The following is a 22648-nucleotide window of genomic DNA, read 5'->3' on the forward strand; positions in this document are numbered from 1 at the left end:
TTTTTTTTTTTTTTTTTTTCTTCACTCACTGGAAACCATTACTTAAATACTTAGAAAAGTAGAACTCTCTCTGTAGTCCACCATATGACAGTGTACAAATTGTTCTGCTATTCCCGGCAGTGGCTGTTCTACCTTATAAGAATGCTTTATTTAAAGATATTCCAGCATTATTAATTTGTTTCAACCGCTGAGCAGGGATTCAGTAATATTAATATTGTTACTACTCTTAATATTTAAGATTTATTAATGTTAATATTAAACTATAAGGATACGCACTACTATCTTATTGTTGATTTCTTGTTCTTGCTTTTTTTGTATATTTTGTATGGGTTAATTCATTTCCTCTGTAACATATTCATTTTTACATTATTGGGAGGGAGTGGGGGTATTCAGGTACTCATCCCATTTATGTTTTTTTTTTTTTTTTTATATGCTATAAAAAAGAAAAAGATTATTTCTATATGTACCTATGTGTATTATGACAGTTTGGTATTGAAAAATAAAAGAAAACAAAGTGTAACCGGTTTTCCTTCCTCTGTGTCTGGCCATGACTGATTAGTCCCAGCTGTGTTCACACCTGTTACCCATCTCCTCGTTATCCTTCATGTGTGCCCTCTGTGTATCTGTGAGCCCTCGTTTCCCCTCGTGTTTTATTCCACGTTTTCCCCAGCCCGTTATGTCTGTGCTCTCCCCGTGCTCCCTCTCTCCTCCTGTCTGCGCCTCTGTGTACTTCCTGTTTTACTTTGACAGTCTCCCGTCAGTATGTGTCATGTTGTGTTGCTCCTGCCCTGTCTCGTTATGATTATCTGTGTCAGCTGTGTTCCCCATGTGCTCCCACCTCCCTCGTTAAATCTCTGTGTATTTATGTCTGCGTCTCCCTCTGTTCAGTGTCACATTCTCTCTCATTCATGGCCGTGAGCTTCTCTGTGTGCTAGTGTATTGCTTCCCAGTGTAGTTTCTTATCAGTTTGTTTCGCCGTTTCCCTCCAGCAATAAAGCTGTGTTATTGGGCATCTAACACGTATAATACATTATTGTGGTGTATGTCTCCCTATACTAATTGGTGCCAGAGTGAAGAAGCCTCCTGTTCCTCGTCATTACTTGCTTTAGCATGTGATACCTCACAATCATCCCTATTAAACTGGTCTTCCAACCCAGTTGTTACTGAAACATTAAAAATTTGACACTTTGGTTGGCTCACCCTCCCTCTTGCAACCCCGATCTGCCACAATCACTTATTTGTTCCAGCAAAGATTGACTTTATGTTCTAAAACAGAAAATCTTAAGGTACTGATGATCTATACGTAAATGAGGTTTTTGCAAGTTTTAACGAACTAGTTACTCGCTTTAATTTCATTAAATCCGATTTTATACGGTACTTCCAGGAGCCAAAACTTTGTTAAAGGGTAAAAACTAGCTTCCCCACCTAGTGAATCTCTTTTAAACAGTACCAAGATGAAATGGGAGTCAGAACTCCATATGAGTTTTTCTGAGTTGTTGTGGGATGGAGCGGTAGGGGCCATTAATTTGTCTTGTAGTTGCGCCAGACTTTCATTAATACAATTTAAAATTTTCCACAGATTACACTACAGTAAAGAAAAACTGTCAACATTTTACCCAGATAAATTTGATGATAAATGTAACAGATGCTCACAGATACCTTGCAATCTTACTCATATGTCCTGGGCGTGCCCTAGGTTGTCTGAATTTTGGCATCAATTCTTCAAAATAATTTCAGATATATTGGGTATAAAATTGATTCCGACTCCACATATCGCTATATTTGGAAAACCACCAAATAACCTTCATACTACAACTATTCAAAATAACCTTATTGCCTTTGCTTCTCTCATCGCTAGAAAAATAATTTTGTTGTTGTGGAAATCATCTCAGCCACCATTAATTAAAGTCTGGTTATAGGATATCTTAGGACTCTTAAAATTGGAGAAGATAAAATTCTCCATCAGAGGCTCATCCGATAGATTTTTCTTTTCTTTTTTTTTTTTTTTTTTTTTTTTTTTTTTCTTCACTCACTGGAAACCATTACTTAAATACTTAGAAAAGTAGAACTCTCTCTGTAGTCCACCATATGACAGTGTACAAATTGTTCTGCTATTCCCGGCAGTGGCTGTTCTACCTTATAAGAATGCTTTATTTAAAGATATTCCAGCATTATTAATTTGTTTCAACCGCTGAGCAGGGATTTAGTAATATTAATATTGTTACTACTCTTAATATTTAAGATTTATTAATGTTAATATTAAACTATAAGGATACGCACTACTATCTTATTGTTGATTTCTTGTTCTTTTTTTTGTATATTTTGTATGGGTTAATTCATTTCCTCTGTAACATATTCATTTTTACATTATTGGGAGGGAGTGGGGGTATTCAGGTACTCATCCCATTTATGTTTTTTTTTTTTTTTTTATATGCTATAAAAAAGAAAAAGATTATTTCTATATGTACCTATGTGTATTATGACAGTTTGGTATTGAAAAATAAAAGAAAACAAAGTGTAACCGGTTTTCCTTCCTCTGTGTCTGGCCATGACTGATTAGTCCCAGCTGTGTTCACACCTGTTACCCATCTCCTCGTTATCCTTCATGTGTGCCCTCTGTTCTTTGTCATGTTCTCCATAGTAGCTGTGCCATAGAGTGTCTTTCATGTTCTCTCAGTTATATCTGGTTATGAGTGCTTCAGTTGCCAAGATCTGAGTTCAAGTTTATCTTTTGTTTGCTTCTTTTAGTGTTTTGTCTTGTACTTTGCTTTATGTAATTACTATATCAAAAAAAGCTGCCTCTTTAAGTTAATATTGTCTCAGAGTCCTGTATTTGGGCTCTACTCTAGCCTCCAGCACAGCTCACCATGACACTTAAACTGTGTTTTGTCTGCTGAGCTGATCTTGAATGATTAACTCTCACAACCAATTTGGTCTTTTATAATTACAACAAAATAAAAGTCCTGCCAATGTCACAAAAAAGGAGGGAGAGATACCTGATAGAAATCAGTTCTGCCCAAATTTCATTAGAACATTGACTTTGCGACAAGAGGGGACAGCATGTTAGACCTTGTTTACATAAACATTCAGCATACAAGGCTTCACCCCTCCCCCAGATTGGACAATCTTAAATACACCACTGATCTATGCATCAAAGCTACAAAAATCACCCGAGTGCCAAAGAAGTGCCACTGTTCCCTGCTTCAATGACTACCGGCTGGTGACACTTACACCCATCATCGCAAAGTGCTTTGAGAGGCTGGTATTGAGGCACATGAAAACTCACCTCAGCTCAGCTGCTACAGTTTGCCTACTGCCCAAACCGCTCCAGAAATCATGCCATCTCGTCTGCTGTTCACCTTTCTCTCTCCCAGGATCACCACAGGGCTGTGTGCTTAGTCCACTGCTGTTCACCTTGCTAACACATGACTGTACTGCACAGTACAGCTCAAATCACATGATCAAGTTTGCAGATGACACAACAGTGGTGGGTCTCATCACCAACAACAATGAGTCTAAATACAGAGAGAAGGTACAGCAGTCTGTCTTCTGGTGTGGTTCCTGCAAGTTTCAAACATGCACTAGTGCAGCCACTGCTTAAGAAACCTGGCCTTGATCAGAATCAGAAAGGGTTTTATTGCCAAATGTTGAGCAGGTTTATAACATTAGGAAATTGCTGCGGTGCTTCAGTGCAAACATACTGTCATAAATTACGCTAAAATAGACATTAAAATAAAAATAAGAATAAGAATTAAAAGTGCTAAGTAGATAGATATATACATGAGTGCAGGTGGTGATCAGTGCCAAACATTGAATGATGCAGTGAACACAGCGTAGGGTCATGTGTTAGTGGTGGGAACAGTCTTATGGTTACTGTTCATGTGTCCAACAGCAGAGGGGAAGAAACTGTTCTTATGGCGAGAGGTTCTGGTGCGAATGGACCGGAGCCTCCTGCCTGAGGGGAGCAGGTCAAACAGACTGTGTCCAGGGTGAGAAGGGTCAGCTGAGATCCGAGCTGCATGCCCCAGTGTCCTGGAGGTGTACAGGTCCTGCAGAGATGGGAGTCTGCAGCCAATCACCTTCTCAGCAGAGCGCACAACACGCTGCAGTCTCTGTTTGTCCCTGATAGTGGCTCCAGCGTACCACACGGTGATGGAGGAGGTGAGGATGGACTCGATGATTGCAGTGTAGAATTGCATCATCGTCCGTGTTGGCAGGTTGAATTTCTTCAGCTGCCTCAGGAAATACATCCTCTGCTGGGCTTTCTTAATGACGGAGGTGATGGTGGGCTCCCACTTCAGGTCCTGGGTGATGGTGGTACCCAGGAAGTGGAATGAGTCCACAGAGGTGATGGGGGTGTCAGTCAGGATGATGGTGGGGAGTGGGGCTGTGTGCTTCCTGAAGTCCACAATAATCTCCACTGTCTTCTGGGCATTCAGCACCAGGTTGTTGTGGCTGCACCAGGACATCAGACGTTCAACCTCCCTCCTGTAGGCAGACTCATCCCCGTCCGAGATAAGTCCAATAACGGTGGTGTCATCTGCAAGCTTGACAGACTGGTGGGTGGAGGTGCAGCAGTTGGTGTACAGGGAGAAGAGCAGAGGAGAAAGAACACAGCCCTGAGGGGAGCCGGTGCTGATGGTCCGGGAGTCCGAGACATTCTTTCCCAGCCTCACATGCTGCTTCCTGTCCGTCAGGAAGTCAGTGATCCACCGGCAGATGGGATCAGGCACATTCATCTGGGAAAGCTTGCCTCGGAGATGGTCTGGAAGGATGGTGTTGAAGGCAGAGCTGAAGTCCACAAACAGGATCCTGGCGTAGGTTCCTGGGGAGTCCAGATGCTGCAGGATGAAGTGTAGGGCCATGTTGATGGCGTCATCTACAGACTTGTTGGCTCTGTATGCAAACTGCAGGGGGTCCAGGAGGGGGGCCGTGAGGGTCTTGAGATAGGAGAGAACCAGGCGCTCAAATGACTTCATGACCACAGATGTCAGAGCCACGGGTCTGTAGTCATTTAGTCCAGTGATCCTAGGTTTCTTGGGGACAGGGATTATGGTAGAGGACTTGAAGCAGGCAGGCACATGACATGCCTGCAGTGAGGAGTTGAAAATGCCAGAAAACAGTGGGGCCAGCTCGTTTGCACAGTGTCTGAGGGTGGCAGGAGACACACCGTCTGGGCCGGGAGCTTTTCGAGCATTCAGACTCTTAAACTGCTTCCTCACATCTGCTTCATGAATATGAAGAGTTGTGGTGGGAGGAGGTGGTGTGAAATCCTCTTTTGTGTGGGGTGAGGAGGGGGGTGTTGTAGGTGAAGTGTTTGAAGGTGGTGATGGCTCTATGGAGGGGGGAGAGGTGGGGGAATGAGTGTCCAAAGTGTCTCTATTGTTGGGGCCGTTGGAGGTGTGAAGGCTGCCTGATGGCTCGTCAAAACGGCAGTAAAAGTCGTTGAGGGTGTTGGCCAAGAGCAAGTCATCAGTGGAGTGGGAGATTTTAGGCTTGTAGTTGGTGATATTCCTAAAACCTTTCCACACAGAGGCAGAGTCATTCTCTGAGATCTGCTGCTGCATCTTCTCAGAGTGCTGGTGTTTAGCAATGTCCACTTCTTTAGTGAACCTGTACTTGGCCTCTCTGCAGCAGTCCCTGTCTCCGCTTCTGAACGCCTTTCTCTTTTCCAGCCACAGCTTTTTGAGTTTAGGAGTAAACCAGGGTTTGTCATTGTTATAACTCACCCTGGTGCGTGATGGCACAATGCTGTCCTCACAGAAGTGGATATAGGAGGTGACGGTGTCCGTAAACTCGTCCAAGCTGTTAGAAGCAGCCTTCATTGTGTCCCAGTCTGTAGACTCCAAACACGTGCGAAGCTCCTCCACAGCCTTGTTGCTCCACAGTTTTTTGGTCCTCACGACAGGTTTGGAGAGCTTCAGCCTCTGTCTGTACGTGGGGATTAGAAGGATCATGACGTGGTCAGAAAGTCCGAGTGAAGCGATAGGCCCCACTGATCGTGCTGTAACAGTGGTCTAATGTCCTCTCCTCTCTGGTCGGGCATTTAATATACTGCTTGTATTTGGGAAGCTCATGGCTCAGATTGGCTTTGTTAAAGTCCCCAAGAGTAATGATGAGAGAGTCCGGGAATGTCCGCTCCATGTGCAGTATCTGCTCCGCGAGTGCGCACTGAGCTGCCTGCGCATCCGCATGTGGCGGGATGTAAACAGCGGCCAGGATGAATGAAGCAAACTCCCGCAGAGAATAAAACGGTTTGCAGTGAATAAAAAGGTATTCCAGAGAGGAAGAGCAGTGCTGAGCAATCACTGTTACATCTGTGCACCAGCCACACAGTTTTAGCGAACTATAGGCCTACTTCCAAGCTCCCTTTACTTTCCAAGGTTTTAGAGAAAATTGTTTTTAGTCAACTGAAAGATTTTCTAGATGATAATGGCATCCAAATTTATTTACCCCTGAAGCAGAAGGGTGGCATCTCCATAAAACCTCTCACAACATGCCTAGATGACATTAAAGCTTGGTTGGCTCTAAACTTTTTAAATTTTAATGAAAAGAAAACAGAGTGGTTGGTGTTTGGACCCAGTGGTCCCTGCGAGTCCTCCTCTGTTGATTTGGGACCCCTGGAAGTTTATTTTAAACCTGTTGTTATTGATCGTGGTTTTAAGTTGGATGGTGATTTTAAATTGGACAACCAAATCAGAGCAGTGGTGAAGTCCAGTTTTTATCATTTAAGGCGACTGGCAAGAGTAAAATCTTTTCTTTCAAGGCAGCACCTTGAAACAGTGATCCATGCTTTTATTTCTTCGCGCCTGGACTACTGTAACGCACTTTACGTGGGGGTCAGTCAGTCATTGCTCTCAAGTCTGCAGCTGGTCCAAAACGCTGCTTCATGACTCCTAACAGGAACTTTTAAAATAGAGCATATAACCCCTGTTCCAGCCTCACTGCACTGGCTGCCTGTGTCTTTTAGAGTTAATTTTAAAATTCTTATGTTCACAGTCTTGCCCCGCCTTACCTCTCTGAGCTTCTTCATCTCCACACACCCTGTCGGTCTCCCAGGTCAGCTGACCAGCTGCCCCTGGAGGTACTGAGATCCAGGAGGAAGCTCAGAGGGGAGCGGGCCTTCTTTATCGTGGCTCCAAAATGATGGAATAATTTGCCCTTGCACGTTAGAGAGGCCCCTTCACTGTCCAATTTTAAATTGCGTCTTAAAACCCACTTTTATTCTTTGGCCTTTAACCTCAGTGAGACTTAATTTCCCCTTGAAATTAAATTGCCGTACTTTCCGGACTACAAAGCGCACCTGAATATTAGCCACACAAGCTAAAATCAGGGGAAAATCCTGTTTTGTACCTACATCAGCCGCACCTGACTAAAAGCCGCAGGTGCTTTAATGTTTACTTACCATATGTAAGAGAATATGCACAAAGGGGATTGTCAGGAAACAGATGGCTGTTTGGGAACACATCCCTTGTATTAATATTTTGAAAAACAAGTTACCGGTACATATTTGCACAACTTTTTATGTACAAGTACCGGTAATTACAAGAACGAAACATGTACTGTGCTTTATAAACGAGTAACAAATGTAGTAGTACATAACAATAACCTACAGCACACCAGAAAAAACGATTCGGCCTACCTTTTAGGCTCAGGTGCAGTAACATGGCTTTAACAAGAAGAAAAGTCAGTCATTCACCACCATCTTTCTCTTCTTCCTGCGCACTAAAACCACCAAAGTCCTCTTCTCCAGTGTCGGCTTTCAAAACCAAAAAAATTCTCGTTGTCAGTGTTGGAGTCGAACACCCTCTGAAGGGCTGTGGCGGTGTCCTCATCTCCATCACGCAGCAGTCCAGCCCTTTGAAATCCGTTGGTGATCGTGGATGTTTTCACACTTCTCCACTCTGTCATAAATTTGTGACACCAGAATGGCCCACCTCTGAAATTTTTCATCTTCATTTCGTTGGCGACTGTTTTGGCTTTTAGTCGGATCTTCACACCTGAAACACCTCACCCGTTTGCTCTTTACAATCATACCTTCATAGTACAAGACATCACAACACTTCTTTTTTTACTATGAAACACTATCAGAAAAGAAATAAACCTTTAAAAGCTATCACCCACATTTAAAAACATTCTATTAAAAAAACAACAAATATGACTGAAAGTATTACATTTATAGTTGCATGTTATTATCTCTGTATGAAATATTGAGTTCTATTTTAATTTTTTGAAAGCCTACACTGGCTGTTTTAGTGGAAGTACACGTATAGGTTAATGATACCTAGCCAATATAATCCACTCAAAATGCTCTACAACCTTACCTGAATAAATCTAGGCCAAGTGAGCTGATATTAGGTGATTTCAAGGACACATTTTACTCAAAGCTGAACCCCTACAGCTATTTATTTTAGCATGTATTGATTTCATTACTAATTTCACAACCAATTTGATTTGTGTACATTTGAACTAATGGAGCTCTGTAGAGTTAAGGATGCTGGGAATTCCTTTTTTTTTTTTTTTTTTTCAAAATATAGCCTTGAGGTTTACTTCTTGACCTCACCGATTCTTTGGATATCCCAGCTGGAGGAGAGTCCGGGGCTGCCCTGTATCCCCCTCCACAGTAGTTTTCCTCTAATTCTATTGTTTAGTCTGGGGGGGCTGTCCTCTCCCCAGGCTATTAACTGTGGCTCCCTGTTTATCTGGCTGAGGCAGCTTTTACTCATTATACGACAGGTAGACCCCCACTGTCAATACATTCTTCCCTCCATACAGAGTTACACACCAAAGTTTATAGCTAAACCAACTAATTTGTACGTCAGAGGTCAGGGTTCAGCAACTTAATGTCATTCTTGAGAGCTTTAAGGTCGCATGAAATGCTCTGAGAACACAATGGGAGGAATAGCCGCCTTGAGACCAGGAGGCCCAGGTTCGAATCCTGCTCAAACCCACTACTGTCCTTAAAACAGGGGTTGACTAAGCGTAGATGTAAGTGACTTTGCAAAATGTCCCAAATTTAGCAGCAGTGCTGATGGACGGGAGGTAGTTGGACACCTTACAGTGCGTGTACGTCGCGTCCTCATAGTGGTACCAGAGGGAGATGAAGATGCAGGCTATGAAGCCGGTCACCGGCAGCAGAACAGTCCCCACGGCGAAGCTTTTGAACGGCAGCCGGATGAGGAGCCGGTCCCGGTCCAGGCTGCTGTACGGCCCCTGGAGGATCCTTCACGGCTCCCCGGGCTCGCTCCTCCTCGCTGCCATCGAGCCCCGAGTCTTGCTTTTTTTTTTTTTCTTATTAAAAGCAAAATAGTTCTTAAAATCTGCTTTTTGTTAAACAAAACTTAACTCCCTTTTAGGTCTTGGACTCAGAAAATGCTATTGGATCGATGCCGCCCAGTATTGCAAGTGATGTGTAACAGACCACTTAAGCCATTGTTAAAACTGAAAAACACTAAATTCCTAATTTTATTTCATTAGGCTTAAAACAAAAGACAAACAAAAGCTTTCAATAAGAGCAAATAGGTTAAATTCTTTAGAAATTACTGTCTGCAAACATATTCCATTACGTATTGAAAAACAATCACTTTAAAAAATTGCAGTAGCAACAATTCTAGACTCGCATCACTGGATAAAGCAGCTGAATGAATCAGAGGATAATATCTGGTGACCGGAGGCCAATCAGAAGCGTCCAGCATCTTCAGCGACACCCGCATTCATCCACCACCATGTCCTGGTAATGCTGAAGCACCACATTGTCATTGTTGTCGTAGTAGAGCATGGAGATCGAGGAGAGACGGATGGGGACGCAGCAGGGCTGTGGCGTGTTCTCTGGATCCAAGGAATGCACCAGGGTCTGCAGGATGGCATGGTTGGTGCCGTTCAGGCTCTCACTGAGCGGGAACGGACACTCCCCGTGGCAGTAGTTGGCCATGAAGCCCTGCGGGGCGATTACCCAGTCCTGCCAGCCGACATCTTTAAAACTGATGTAGAGACGGCGAGCTTTACACACATTGCTGGGTGTCACGGGGATGTGGATGGCGCTTCTCCTCTGTCTGGACCGACACCGATTTGGGTTGAGGGACACAGCCACTAGTGAGGCCTGAACCAACGGGAAGGTGAAGTCTTGTTCCAGTGGGAGGGAGTTACCGGGGTAAAACAGAAAGAACTCTTCCGGGTGTGGTCCGAGAGGGAGCAACTCTAAAATTAAGCCGTAGTTAGACCCCGGTTTGCGCCAGCTCTCTGCCACCGCTGTGAGATCGATGGTGATGGAGGTGGACTCGGGCTGCAGCTGGACCGACTGGGACAGCAGGAGTCTGCGGTTCGCCTTAGGATTAGTTCCCTTCAAAGTCGATCGGATCACTTTATAAAGAGAGGCACTAATGGCCTGGGACCCTTGCAGCAGCTGCACGGGACTGAGGGGCTTCCAGTGGAGCTTGATTTCCAGCTGAGCCAGAGATAGCATCTCCACAGGCTGCAGGATGGACATGTTGAAGAAAAGATGCTTCTCCAGGCAAGCCTGACAGCTGCTGCTCCAGCCAGACACCATCCTGCCTTGGTCTTGGATGTATCTGACGATGTTGCCGCGGACTCCATACTCTGACACCGTGCAGGGCTGGCTCTCCAGAGCCTGGAGCTTCTCGGCCCTCCGGAACATCCTCCAGAGAGCGGAGGGGACATGGCGCCGGGGCTGGAGGCTCCCTGCAGGCCTCGGCCTCTCGGAGAGCCCCAGGGACATCAGGAGGAGCTGCTCCTGCCTGTTTGTGTCCTCCACGGGTGAAAGGGCACACGCACCGAGAAAACACACTGCCAGCAGCAACACAGGAGTCATGCCCGGACTTTCTGTTGATGAGTCCCGAGTCTTGCCGCGTCCACTCATTTTGGTTCTTTTCTTCGTAGCATCGAGAGTAAGAGAAAATGTGGCCCGATCTGCTCAAAGCCTCGCTTATATTTCCGCAGAGCGCGGGCGGATTCGTCACGCACCAATCGCAGAGAGGCTTGCGGCAGCGCGCAAATTCAATGCAATTTTCTCCAATGAGCAGCACACACCGAGGCGGGGCGATGCGCCACGTGGAGCCCGTCACCAATCACGGAGCGGCACGGCGTCACAGCCAGTCACACACTTTAAGAGCAGCGAGTCTCCTCTGTTCGCTACATCCAGCTGGCTCGCCGCATCCGTGGAGAGAGAGCTTAAGCTGCACGCTCTCCTACCAACAACGGCTCTTTTCAGAGCCACCTCACTCACTCACACCAAGAGCTCGCTCCTTTATTGTTATTCTTAGTATTGTTTTTAAAATTGAATCTTATGCTCACACTTCAATCTTCATGCTGTTTCTATTCCTGAAATTACAGTTGGCATCAACATGGAATTCACTGACTTCAGTTACGAAATTTATATTTATTAAAGTATTTTTCAAAGAAACCTGTTAGTCACTTAAACTCAAGTTCACTCATAAAATGTGTCCTTCATAATAATGTTACAGGCTATGCTAGGCTTTGGCCCAATACGCGGGTTATGGATGAGAATAGAATGACGCAAAGGACACCGCTTCCTCGTTTCTCTATTGTCAAGTCAAGTCATCTTTATAGCACAGTTAAAAGACATCAAGTGTCGTTCAAAGTGCTGGACAGAGGGATAATATAATAAAAACAATATAGATAAGATGAAAACATTGTAGAAAAATTGTAAGACATCCATATGTGTACATGCAAATATGCACTGTTATCTTTTGCAAGTAAAGCAACCGTCTCATGAAAACTTTTCGTCGTTGTTTCCTTAAAAAATGTTTATATTTGTGACAAAAGTGTGCAAAATGCCCAACACACACAATCAAACACGATCTGTACAGCGTGATGAACGTCATCTGTTTTAAATATATTAACTGAACAATCTGCAACAGAGTTTGACAATATTTTAAATAATTCTTTATTTTTTGAAAAGTGTTTTATGTGCTACATTTACAGCTTACCTTTATGATGCACCGCAACAGAACAAACTAATGAACACATTATTCAAATCAACTTGTTCTCCTGGTCCATTTTAGATCAAATCTAAAAGTTTAAATTTTATTCAATTTGTATTTGTCACATAGACAATCATACATAGTGCGACATGCAGTGAAATGCTTATGCCAGACCATACAAAAACGAAACGAAACTAGCAATAAATAATATACAATACAATAATACTACTACTACTACTACTACTACTACTACTACTACTACTAATAATAATAATAATCTTGGTTTGTCTTAGAAACGTGTAAGTTGTTTGAGGAGTCACATGAGTAGCCTATATTTCTGTCATAGGTTTCATGTTTAATAATGCTGCTTTGTTGATTTTCACGGTTTCTGTTTGGAGACAGAACAAACAAACCGATAAAGCTCGTATTTTACGTTTCCTGTTTTACCACCATGCGAAGGGACTTTACCTCGTTAGTGCTGCTGTGTGTGTGTGCGTGGGTCGCAGGGGAGGGGCACTATGTGTTGTAACCAGTGACTATGATGTAACTGTACAAAGTGTGTCAGTCTTGTCAGCCCACTAGCCCAGACACCGACCAAACGGCTAGCCCCTGCCCCAGATGGCGAACAGAGAACGGGGGTGTGTGAAGACCCCACGCCTCACTCCTCCCGCTCACTTATTGTGTTGATGCATGCACTGATCAGTGGTCTTTGATCAGTGGGTTTTGGTCAGTGGTGTTGATCAATGGTCATGAGAATTTGCATAATTATGATTAAGGAACTGACCTCCCAGCCCATTGTTCCTTCAGTGGGCTGGTTTCAGTCATTATGCAAATGTACTGTTTATAAGATTGGAAACCTGCAGTTAGCTGAGACTGATAAAGTCACTTGGATGAGTGACGAAACGTTTCTCCCACAAAACGCTACGTCCAGATGAACAGAATCAACTTTTGGAGATTTACTTTCCTGGATGATTGAGAATGCATCAAGATGATGCATGCTATTCTAACGTACATTTAAAACATGGGAGGGGCATGGTGCCATGCCTGAGGCTCAAACACAGGTGAATAAATTTGTTTATTATTTATTCAAATTCAGTTAATTCCGTTTTTTTTAAAGACTCGGGTTTACTGTATATTGTCAGGATTATCTATGTACAGCTGACCAGAATCCATCAGATTCTGCAAACACAAATATGGTGTTGTGGCGATCGGGAGCTTAAAGCTTTACAGTCACAGGGGAAACCCGACTACGCCAACCTGGGAGTTTCACACAGACAGTATCTATAGATACTATGTACTATGCAAATGAACTATATAACTATAGTTAGTGCCTTCTTGTTCATTTACATAGTTTCTAAGGTTTGTAACACTTGAGCCAGAGCCGTGATTGGGAGTAAAATAACGAATTTATTGACAGCTATTTAAAACAGACATCAGAAGATGCAATCATGTATTTGCACGTGTACTGTTAACTGATTCAGAGCCTGGATTACCAGTGGGCGAATGCATAAATAATCACGAACCACGGAATATCCCACCACCAGGGCACCCAGTCACCTCTACTTTAGGCCTTCAGAGTAAAAACACAACTTATTAATAGACCCGAAACGGGAAATCAAATACGTCCTCTGTGGTTAATCCGACTCCACAAACATACCAGTAGTACGAACAGCCTTAATCAACCAAAAATAAATATAAATAAATAAATAAATGAATCAAAATAGCAGCTACTATTTATAGTCGGACCATACAATTTGATTGGCCACAACCGATGATTAGCAATGCAATGTTAAAATAAAATATTATTTCTGCTTCACGGATTTCACCCAGCTCAAAAATCACATTTACACAGCACACAGCAGAGTCAAGTACACTTGATGTGTGGACTTTATAACAGTTTTAAATTGTGTTGATAGGCACGTGAAACCAGAGTTATGATAAAAAAAAATATATATATATATATATATATATATATGCAATGTTTGTGTAGGAACCATAATTGAATGTATTGAATTTTGATGATCACTGGGTTTTTATTTGTTTGGTTGTTATGGGAGTCACGTGGGTGCTAGCGGTGACATAAATGGGCGTTGTCAGTCTGTCATTCACTGGGTTTTGATTTTGACAGAGAGGAGGGCTGGATAGCCGTAGTTTTTGTTGACCGCTGCACTACATGTTTCGCTTCGTTATATTAGAGCCTGTGACGTTGTAAGAGTCTGAATCAGGAGCTGATGATATTACTCTGTAAACTCTCAAAGCACTTTAATAAACAAGCAAACAATTCCACCTCTCGCATTATTGCGTAAAGTTGACAGCGCGTCAGGCAAATAGGCAGGCTCCAGCCCCGGCCTGTAGCGACTGTGGAAGTCGCTACATCTTTAGTCAACAAAAAACGGCATTCTGGAGAAGCAAGCCGCAAGCAGGATCAAAGAAATCAGATCAAGGAACCTGAAAGACGCCAAGTAAGTGCAGCGCATCTGTATGAGTGAGCCCAGCAGCACCGACACACCTGACGCAATTCTGAGGAGCGCAGGTAAGAATACCTGTGTATGTCTGGTTGTGGAAAAGGAAGCCACATTGTGCATTAGCGCTGAGATGCTTCAAAAGGACACACTGAACGGAATGGAATGGATGTTGGTTAAATGTGCAACGTTTTGGCTGCGCTCTTGGAATGATGTCTGCGCTGCGTCTTATTAATTATGCTGCTTGGATGACGTTTACATGGACAATTAAAGTGCCGCTACGTTGAAAGGATTTTATGGTCAAAGTCTATTGTGGCTTCCAGTGGATATGTTTTAATGGATGATCCCTTTGTGACTTTTACCCCCTGTGTGCCCCTCTGTGTATCTGTGAGCCCTCGTTTCCCCTCGTGTTTTATTCCACGTTTTCCCCAGCCCGTTATGTCTGTGCTCTCCCCGTGCTCCCTCTCTCCTCCTGTCTGCGCCTCTGTGTACTTCCTGTTTTACTTTGACAGTCTCCCGTCAGTATGTGTCATGTTGTGTTGCTCCTGCCCTGTCTCGTTATGATTATCTGTGTCAGCTGTGTTCCCCATGTGCTCCCACCTCCCTCGTTAAATCTCTGTGTATTTATGTCTGCGTCTCCCTCTGTTCAGTGTCACATTCTCTCTCATTCATGGCCGTGAGCTTCTCTGTGTGCTAGTGTATTGCTTCCCAGTGTAGTTTCTTATCAGTTTGTTTCGCCGTTTCCCTCCAGCAATAAAGCTGTGTTATTGGGCATCTAACACGTATAATACATTATTGTGGTGTATGTCTCCCTATACTAATTGGTGCCAGAGTGAAGAAGCCTCCTGTTCCTCGTCATTACTTGCTTTAGCATGTGATACCTCACAATCATCCCTATTAAACTGGTCTTCCAACCCAGTTGTTACTGAAACATTAAAAATTTGACACTTTGGTTGGCTCACCCTCCCTCTTGCAACCCCGATCTGCCACAATCACTTATTTGTTCCAGCAAAGATTGACTTTATGTTCTAAAACAGAAAATCTTAAGGTACTGATGATCTATACGTAAATGAGGTTTTTGCAAGTTTTAACGAACTAGTTACTCGCTTTAATTTCATTAAATCCGATTTTATACGGTACTTCCAGGAGCCAAAACTTTGTTAAAGGGTAAAAACTAGCTTCCCCACCTAGTGAATCTCTTTTAAACAGTACCAAGATGAAATGGGAGTCAGAACTCCATATGAGTTTTTCTGAGTTGTTGTGGGATGGAGCGGTAGGGGCCATTAATTTGTCTTGTAGTTGCGCCAGACTTTCATTAATACAATTTAAAATTTTCCACAGATTACACTACAGTAAAGAAAAACTGTCAACATTTTACCCAGATAAATTTGATGATAAATGTAACAGATGCTCACAGATACCTTGCAATCTTACTCATATGTCCTGGGCGTGCCCTAGGTTGTCTGAATTTTGGCATCAATTCTTCAAAATAATTTCAGATATATTGGGTATAAAATTGATTCCGACTCCACATATCGCTATATTTGGAAAACCACCAAATAACCTTCATACTACAACTATTCAAAATAACCTTATTGCCTTTGCTTCTCTCATCGCTAGAAAAATAATTTTGTTGTTGTGGAAATCATCTCAGCCACCATTAATTAAAGTCTGGTTATAGGATATCTTAGGACTCTTAAAATTGGAGAAGATAAAATTCTCCATCAGAGGCTCATCCGATAGATTTTTCTTTTCTTTTTTTTTTTTTTTTTTTTTTTCTTCACTCACTGGAAACCATTACTTAAATACTTAGAAAAGTAGAACTCTCTCTGTAGTCCACCATATGACAGTGTACAAATTGTTCTGCTATTCCCGGCAGTGGCTGTTCTACCTTATAAGAATGCTTTATTTAAAGATATTCCAGCATTATTAATTTGTTTCAACCGCTGAGCAGGGATTCAGTAATATTAATATTGTTACTACTCTTAATATTTAAGATTTATTAATGTTAATATTAAACTATAAGGATACGCACTACTATCTTATTGTTGATTTCTTGTTCTTGCTTTTTTTGTATATTTTGTATGGGTTAATTCATTTCCACTGTAACATATTCATTTTTACATTATTGGGAGGGAGTGGGGGTATTCAGGTACTCATCCCATTTATGTTTTTTTTTTTTTTTTATATGCTATAAAAAAGAAAAAGATTATTTCTATATGTACCTATGTGTATTATGACAGTTTGGTATTGAAAAATAAAAGAAAACAAAGTGTAACCGGTTTTCCTTCCTCTGTGTCTGGCCATGACTGATTAGTCCCAGCTGTGTTCACACCTGTTACCCATCTCCTCGTTATCCTTCATGTGTGCCCTCTGTTCTTTGTCATGTTCTCCATAGTAGCTGTGCCATAGAGTGTCTTTCATGTTCTCTCAGTTATATCTGGTTATGAGTGCTTCAGTTGCCAAGATCTGAGTTCAAGTTTATCTTTTGTTTGCTTCTTTTAGTGTTTTGTCTTGTACTTTGCTTTATGTAATTACTATATCAAAAAAAGCTGCCTCTTTAAGTTAATATTGTCTCAGAGTCCTGTATTTGGGCTCTACTCTAGCCTCCAGCACAGCTCACCATGACACTTAAACTGTGTTTTGTCTGCTGAGCTGATCTTGAATGATTAACTCTCACAACCAATTTGGTCTTTTATAATTACAACAAAATAAAAGTCCTGCCAATGTCACAAAAAAGGAGGGAGAGATACCTGATAGAAATCAGTTCTGCCCAAATTTCATTAGAACATTGACTTTGCGACAAGAGGGGACAGCATGTTAGACCTTGTTTACATAAACATTCAGCATACAAGGCTTCACCCCTCCCCCAGATTGGACAATCTTAAATACACCACTGATCTATGCATCAAAGCTACAAAAATCACCCGAGTGCCAAAGAAGTGCCACTGTTCCCTGCTTCAATGACTACCGGCTGGTGACACTTACACCCATCATCGCAAAGTGCTTTGAGAGGCTGGTATTGAGGCACATGAAAACTCACCTCAGCTCAGCTGCTACAGTTTGCCTACTGCCCAAACCGCTCCAGAAATCATGCCATCTCGTCTGCTGTTCACCTTTCTCTCTCCCAGGATCACCACAGGGCTGTGTGCTTAGTCCACTGCTGTTCACCTTGCTAACACATGACTGTACTGCACAGTACAGCTCAAATCACATGATCAAGTTTGCAGATGACACAACAGTGGTGGGTCTCATCACCAACAACAATGAGTCTAAATACAGAGAGAAGGTACAGCAGTCTGTCTTCTGGTGTGGTTCCTGCAAGTTTCAAACATGCACTAGTGCAGCCACTGCTTAAGAAACCTGGCCTTGATCAGAATCAGAAAGGGTTTTATTGCCAAATGTTGAGCAGGTTTATAACATTAGGAAATTGCTGCGGTGCTTCAGTGCAAACATACTGTCATAAATTACGCTAAAATAGACATTAAAATAAAAATAAGAATAAGAATTAAAAGTGCTAAGTAGATAGATATATACATGAGTGCAGGTGGTGATCAGTGCCAAACATTGAATGATGCAGTGAACACAGCGTAGGGTCATGTGTTAGTGGTGGGAACAGTCTTATGGTTACTGTTCATGTGTCCAACAGCAGAGGGGAAGAAACTGTTCTTATGGCGAGAGGTTCTGGTGCGAATGGACCGGAGCCTCCTGCCTGAGGGGAGCAGGTCAAACAGACTGTGTCCAGGGTGAGAAGGGTCAGCTGAGATCCGAGCTGCATGCCCCAGTGTCCTGGAGGTGTACAGGTCCTGCAGAGATGGGAGTCTGCAGCCAATCACCTTCTCAGCAGAGCGCACAACACGCTGCAGTCTCTGTTTGTCCCTGATAGTGGCTCCAGCGTACCACACGGTGATGGAGGAGGTGAGGATGGACTCGATGATTGCAGTGTAGAATTGCATCATCGTCCGTGTTGGCAGGTTGAATTTCTTCAGCTGCCTCAGGAAATACATCCTCTGCTGGGCTTTCTTAATGACGGAGGTGATGGTGGGCTCCCACTTCAGGTCCTGGGTGATGGTGGTACCCAGGAAGTGGAATGAGTCCACAGAGGTGATGGGGGTGTCAGTCAGGATGATGGTGGGGAGTGGGGCTGTGTGCTTCCTGAAGTCCACAATAATCTCCACTGTCTTCTGGGCATTCAGCACCAGGTTGTTGTGGCTGCACCAGGACATCAGACGTTCAACCTCCCTCCTGTAGGCAGACTCATCCCCGTCCGAGATAAGTCCAATAACGGTGGTGTCATCTGCAAGCTTGACAGACTGGTGGGTGGAGGTGCAGCAGTTGGTGTACAGGGAGAAGAGCAGAGGAGAAAGAACACAGCCCTGAGGGGAGCCGGTGCTGATGGTCCGGGAGTCCGAGACATTCTTTCCCAGCCTCACATGCTGCTTCCTGTCCGTCAGGAAGTCAGTGATCCACCGGCAGATGGGATCAGGCACATTCATCTGGGAAAGCTTGCCTCGGAGATGGTCTGGAAGGATGGTGTTGAAGGCAGAGCTGAAGTCCACAAACAGGATCCTGGCGTAGGTTCCTGGGGAGTCCAGATGCTGCAGGATGAAGTGTAGGGCCATGTTGATGGCGTCATCTACAGACTTGTTGGCTCTGTATGCAAACTGCAGGGGGTCCAGGAGGGGGGCCGTGAGGGTCTTGAGATAGGAGAGAACCAGGCGCTCAAATGACTTCATGACCACAGATGTCAGAGCCACGGGTCTGTAGTCATTTAGTCCAGTGATCCTAGGTTTCTTGGGGACAGGGATTATGGTAGAGGACTTGAAGCAGGCAGGCACATGACATGCCTGCAGTGAGGAGTTGAAAATGCCAGAAAACAGTGGGGCCAGCTCGTTTGCACAGTGTCTGAGGGTGGCAGGAGACACACCGTCTGGGCCGGGAGCTTTTCGAGCATTCAGACTCTTAAACTGCTTCCTCACATCTGCTTCATGAATATGAAGAGTTGTGGTGGGAGGAGGTGGTGTGAAATCCTCTTTTGTGTGGGGTGAGGAGGGGGGTGTTGTAGGTGAAGTGTTTGAAGGTGGTGATGGCTCTATGGAGGGGGGAGAGGTGGGGGAATGAGTGTCCAAAGTGTCTCTATTGTTGGGGCCGTTGGAGGTGTGAAGGCTGCCTGATGGCTCGTCAAAACGGCAGTAAAAGTCGTTGAGGGTGTTGGCTAAGAGCAAGTCATCAGTGGAGTGGGGGGTTTTAGGCTTGTAGTTGGTGATATTCCTAAAACCTTTCCACACAGAGGCAGAGTCATTCTCTGAGATCTGCTGCTGCATCTTCTCAGAGTGCTGGTGTTTAGCAATGTCCACTTCTTTAGTGAACCTGTACTTGGCCTCTCTGCAGCAGTCCCTGTCTCCGCTTCTGAACGCCTTTCTCTTTTCCAGCCACAGCTTTTTGTTGTGCGCTCTGCTGAGAAGGTGATTGGCTGCAGACTCCCATCTCTGCAGGACCTGTACACCTCCAGGACACTGGGGCATGCAGCTCGGATCTCAGCTGACCCTTCTCACCCTGGACACAGTCTGTTTGACCTGCTCCCCTCAGGCAGGAGGCTCCGGTCCATTCGCACCAGAACCTCTCGCCATAAGAACAGTTTCTTCCCCTCTGCTGTTGGACACATGAACAGTAACCATAAGACTGTTCCCACCACTAACACATGACCCTACGCTGTGTTCACTGCATCATTCAATGTTTGGCACTGATCACCACCTGCACTCATGTATATATCTATCTACTTAGCACTTTTAATTCTTATTCTTATTTTTATTTTAATGTCTATTTTAGCGTAATTTATGACAGTATGTTTGCACTGAAGCACCGCAGCAATTTCCTAATGTTATAAACCTGCTCAACATTTGGCAATAAAACCCTTTCTGATTCTGATCAAGGCCAGGTTTCTTAAGCAGTGGCTGCACTAGTGCATGTTTGAAACTTGCAGGAACCACACCAGAAGACAGACTGCTGTACCTTCTCTCTGTATTTAGACTCATTGTTGTTGGTGATGAGACCCACCACTGTTGTGTCATCTGCAAACTTGATCATGTGATTTGAGCTGTACTGTGCAGTACAGTCATGTGTTAGCAAGGTGAACAGCAGTGGACTAAGCACACAGCCCTGTGGTGATCCTGTACTCAGTCTGAGGACTTTGGAAGTGTTATTTCCTATGGAGACAGACTGGGACCTGTCAGTTAGGAAGTCCAAGATCCAGTTGCAGAGAGTGATGTTTATTCCCAGTAGGTCCAACTTCTTTACCAGCCTCTGGGGAATGACAGTGTTGAATGCTGAGCTGAAGTCATTAAACAGCTATCTGGCATACGTGTCCTTTTTGTTGAGATGGGAGAGAGAAAGGTGAACAGCAGACGAGATGGCATGATTTCTGGAGCGGTTTGGGCAGTAGGCAAACTGTAGCAGCTCCAGATTTGGTGGAAGGTGAGTTTTCATGTGCCTCAATACCAGCCTCTCAAAGCACTTTGCGATGATGGGTGTAAGTGTCACCAGCCGGTAGTCATTGAGGCAGGAAACAGTGGCACTTCTTTGGTACTCGGGTGATTTTTGTAGTTTTGATGCATAGATCAGTGGTGTATTTAAGATTGTCCAATCTGGGGGAGGGGTGAAGCCTTGTATGCTGAATGTTTGAGTAAACAAGGTCTAACATGCTGTCCCCTCTTGTCGCAAAGTCAATGTTCTAATGAAATTTGGGCAGAACTGATTTCTATCAGGTATCTCTCCCTCCTTTTTTGTGACATTGGCAGGACTTTTGTTTTGTTGTAATTATAAAAGACCAAATTGGTTGTGAGAGTTGATCATTCAAGATCAGCTTAGCAGACAAAACACAGTTTAAGTGTCATGGTGAGCTGTGCTGGAGGCTAGAGTAGGGCCCAAATACAGGACTCTGAGACAATATTAACTTAAAGAGGCAGCTTTTTTTGATATAGTAATTACATAAAGCAAAGTACAAGACAAAACACTAAAAGAAGCAAACAAAAGATAAACTTGAACTCAGATCTTGGCAACTGAAGCACTCATAACCAGATATAACTGAGAGAACATGAAAGACACTCTATGGCACAGCTACTATGGAGAACATGACAAAGAACAGAGGGCACACATGAAGGATAACGAGGAGATGGGTAACAGGTGTGAACACAGCTGGGCCTAATCAGTCATGGCCAGACACAGAGGAAGGAAAACCGGTTACACTTTGTTTTCTTTTATTTTTCAATACCAAACTGTCATAATACACATAGGTACATATAGAAATGATCTTTTTCTTTTTTATAGCATATAAAAAAAAACAAATGGGATGAGTACCTGAATACCCCCACTCCCTCCCAATAATGTAAAAATGAATATGTTACAGAGGAAATGAATTAACCCATACAAAATATACAAAAAAAAGCAAGAACAAGAAATCAACAATAAGATAGTAGTGCGTATCCTTATAGTTTAATATTAACATTAATAAATCTTAAATATTAAGAGTAGTAACAATATTAATATTACTGAATCCCTGCTCAGCGGTTGAAACAAATTAATAATGCTGGAATATCTTTAAATAAAGCATTCTTATAAGGTAGAACAGCCACTGCCGGGAATAGCAGAACAATTTGTACACTGTCATATGGTGGACTACAGAGAGAGTTCTACTTTTCTAAGTATTTAAGTAATGGTTTCCAGTGAGTGAAGAAAAAAAAAAAAAAGAAAAAAGAAAAGAAAAATCTATCGGATGAGCCTCTGATGGAGAATTTTATCTTCTCCAATTTTAAGAGTCCTAAGATATCCTATAACCAGACTTTAATTAATGGTGGCTGAGATGATTTCCACAACAACAAAATTATTTTTCTAGCGATGCTGCAGTGCTGCAGGATTGTTTAAGATACAAACACTGCAGGCCGGCAGCTCCGCCTCCGTCCTCTTCACATGCTCAGACCGTCTGAGCCTCTCTGATTTCTGTCAAAACATTTTGTTCTTTACTCAAAGGTTCATTTGTATTTCTTTACATTTCCAACACTTTCTCCTTCAGCGTTTATTCATCGGCCACTTTGGAAAAGCTTTTCTTGTTTTTAATAAACTAAACGTCTGGTGACGACGAGGATGAAGAACACCACCATGAAATCATCATCACCATCACATTTATTTAGTCTCTGATGGTTTTTATCTGTGTGGAAATAAAACCATTAA

The 22648-nt window shown here is 43.3% G+C and overlaps 2 protein-coding genes across 2 annotated transcripts in view; both read right to left on the minus strand.

Annotated features, from left to right (window-relative positions):
• Positions 1-22648, minus strand: part of LOC146634286 (NLR family CARD domain-containing protein 3-like) — a 612463-nt gene that overhangs the window by 227925 nt on the left and 361890 nt on the right. The gene's annotated exons all lie outside the window — the stretch shown is intronic.
• LOC146634290 (protein DVR-1-like) lies at positions 8548-11031 on the minus strand. The gene has a single exon (XM_085350418.1). It carries the CDS (start codon positions 10874-10876, stop codon positions 9698-9700), a length of 1179 nt encoding a protein of 392 aa, XP_085206544.1. The 5' UTR covers positions 10877-11031; the 3' UTR covers positions 8548-9697.

The sequence above is a fragment of the Diplotaxodon limnothrissa genome, linkage group LG3, assembly GCF_057381915.1.
Source record: "Diplotaxodon limnothrissa isolate DT_005_m linkage group LG3, D_limnothrissa_male_GT1.1, whole genome shotgun sequence".
NCBI classification, from domain to species: domain Eukaryota; kingdom Metazoa; phylum Chordata; class Actinopteri; order Cichliformes; family Cichlidae; genus Diplotaxodon; species Diplotaxodon limnothrissa.

What these genes read in the sequence shown, in the direction of transcription:
- LOC146634290 (XM_085350418.1), bottom strand. Translation starts at nt 10,876, where the DNA reads ATGAGTGGACGCGGCAAGACTCGGGACTCATCAACAGAAAGTCCGGGC.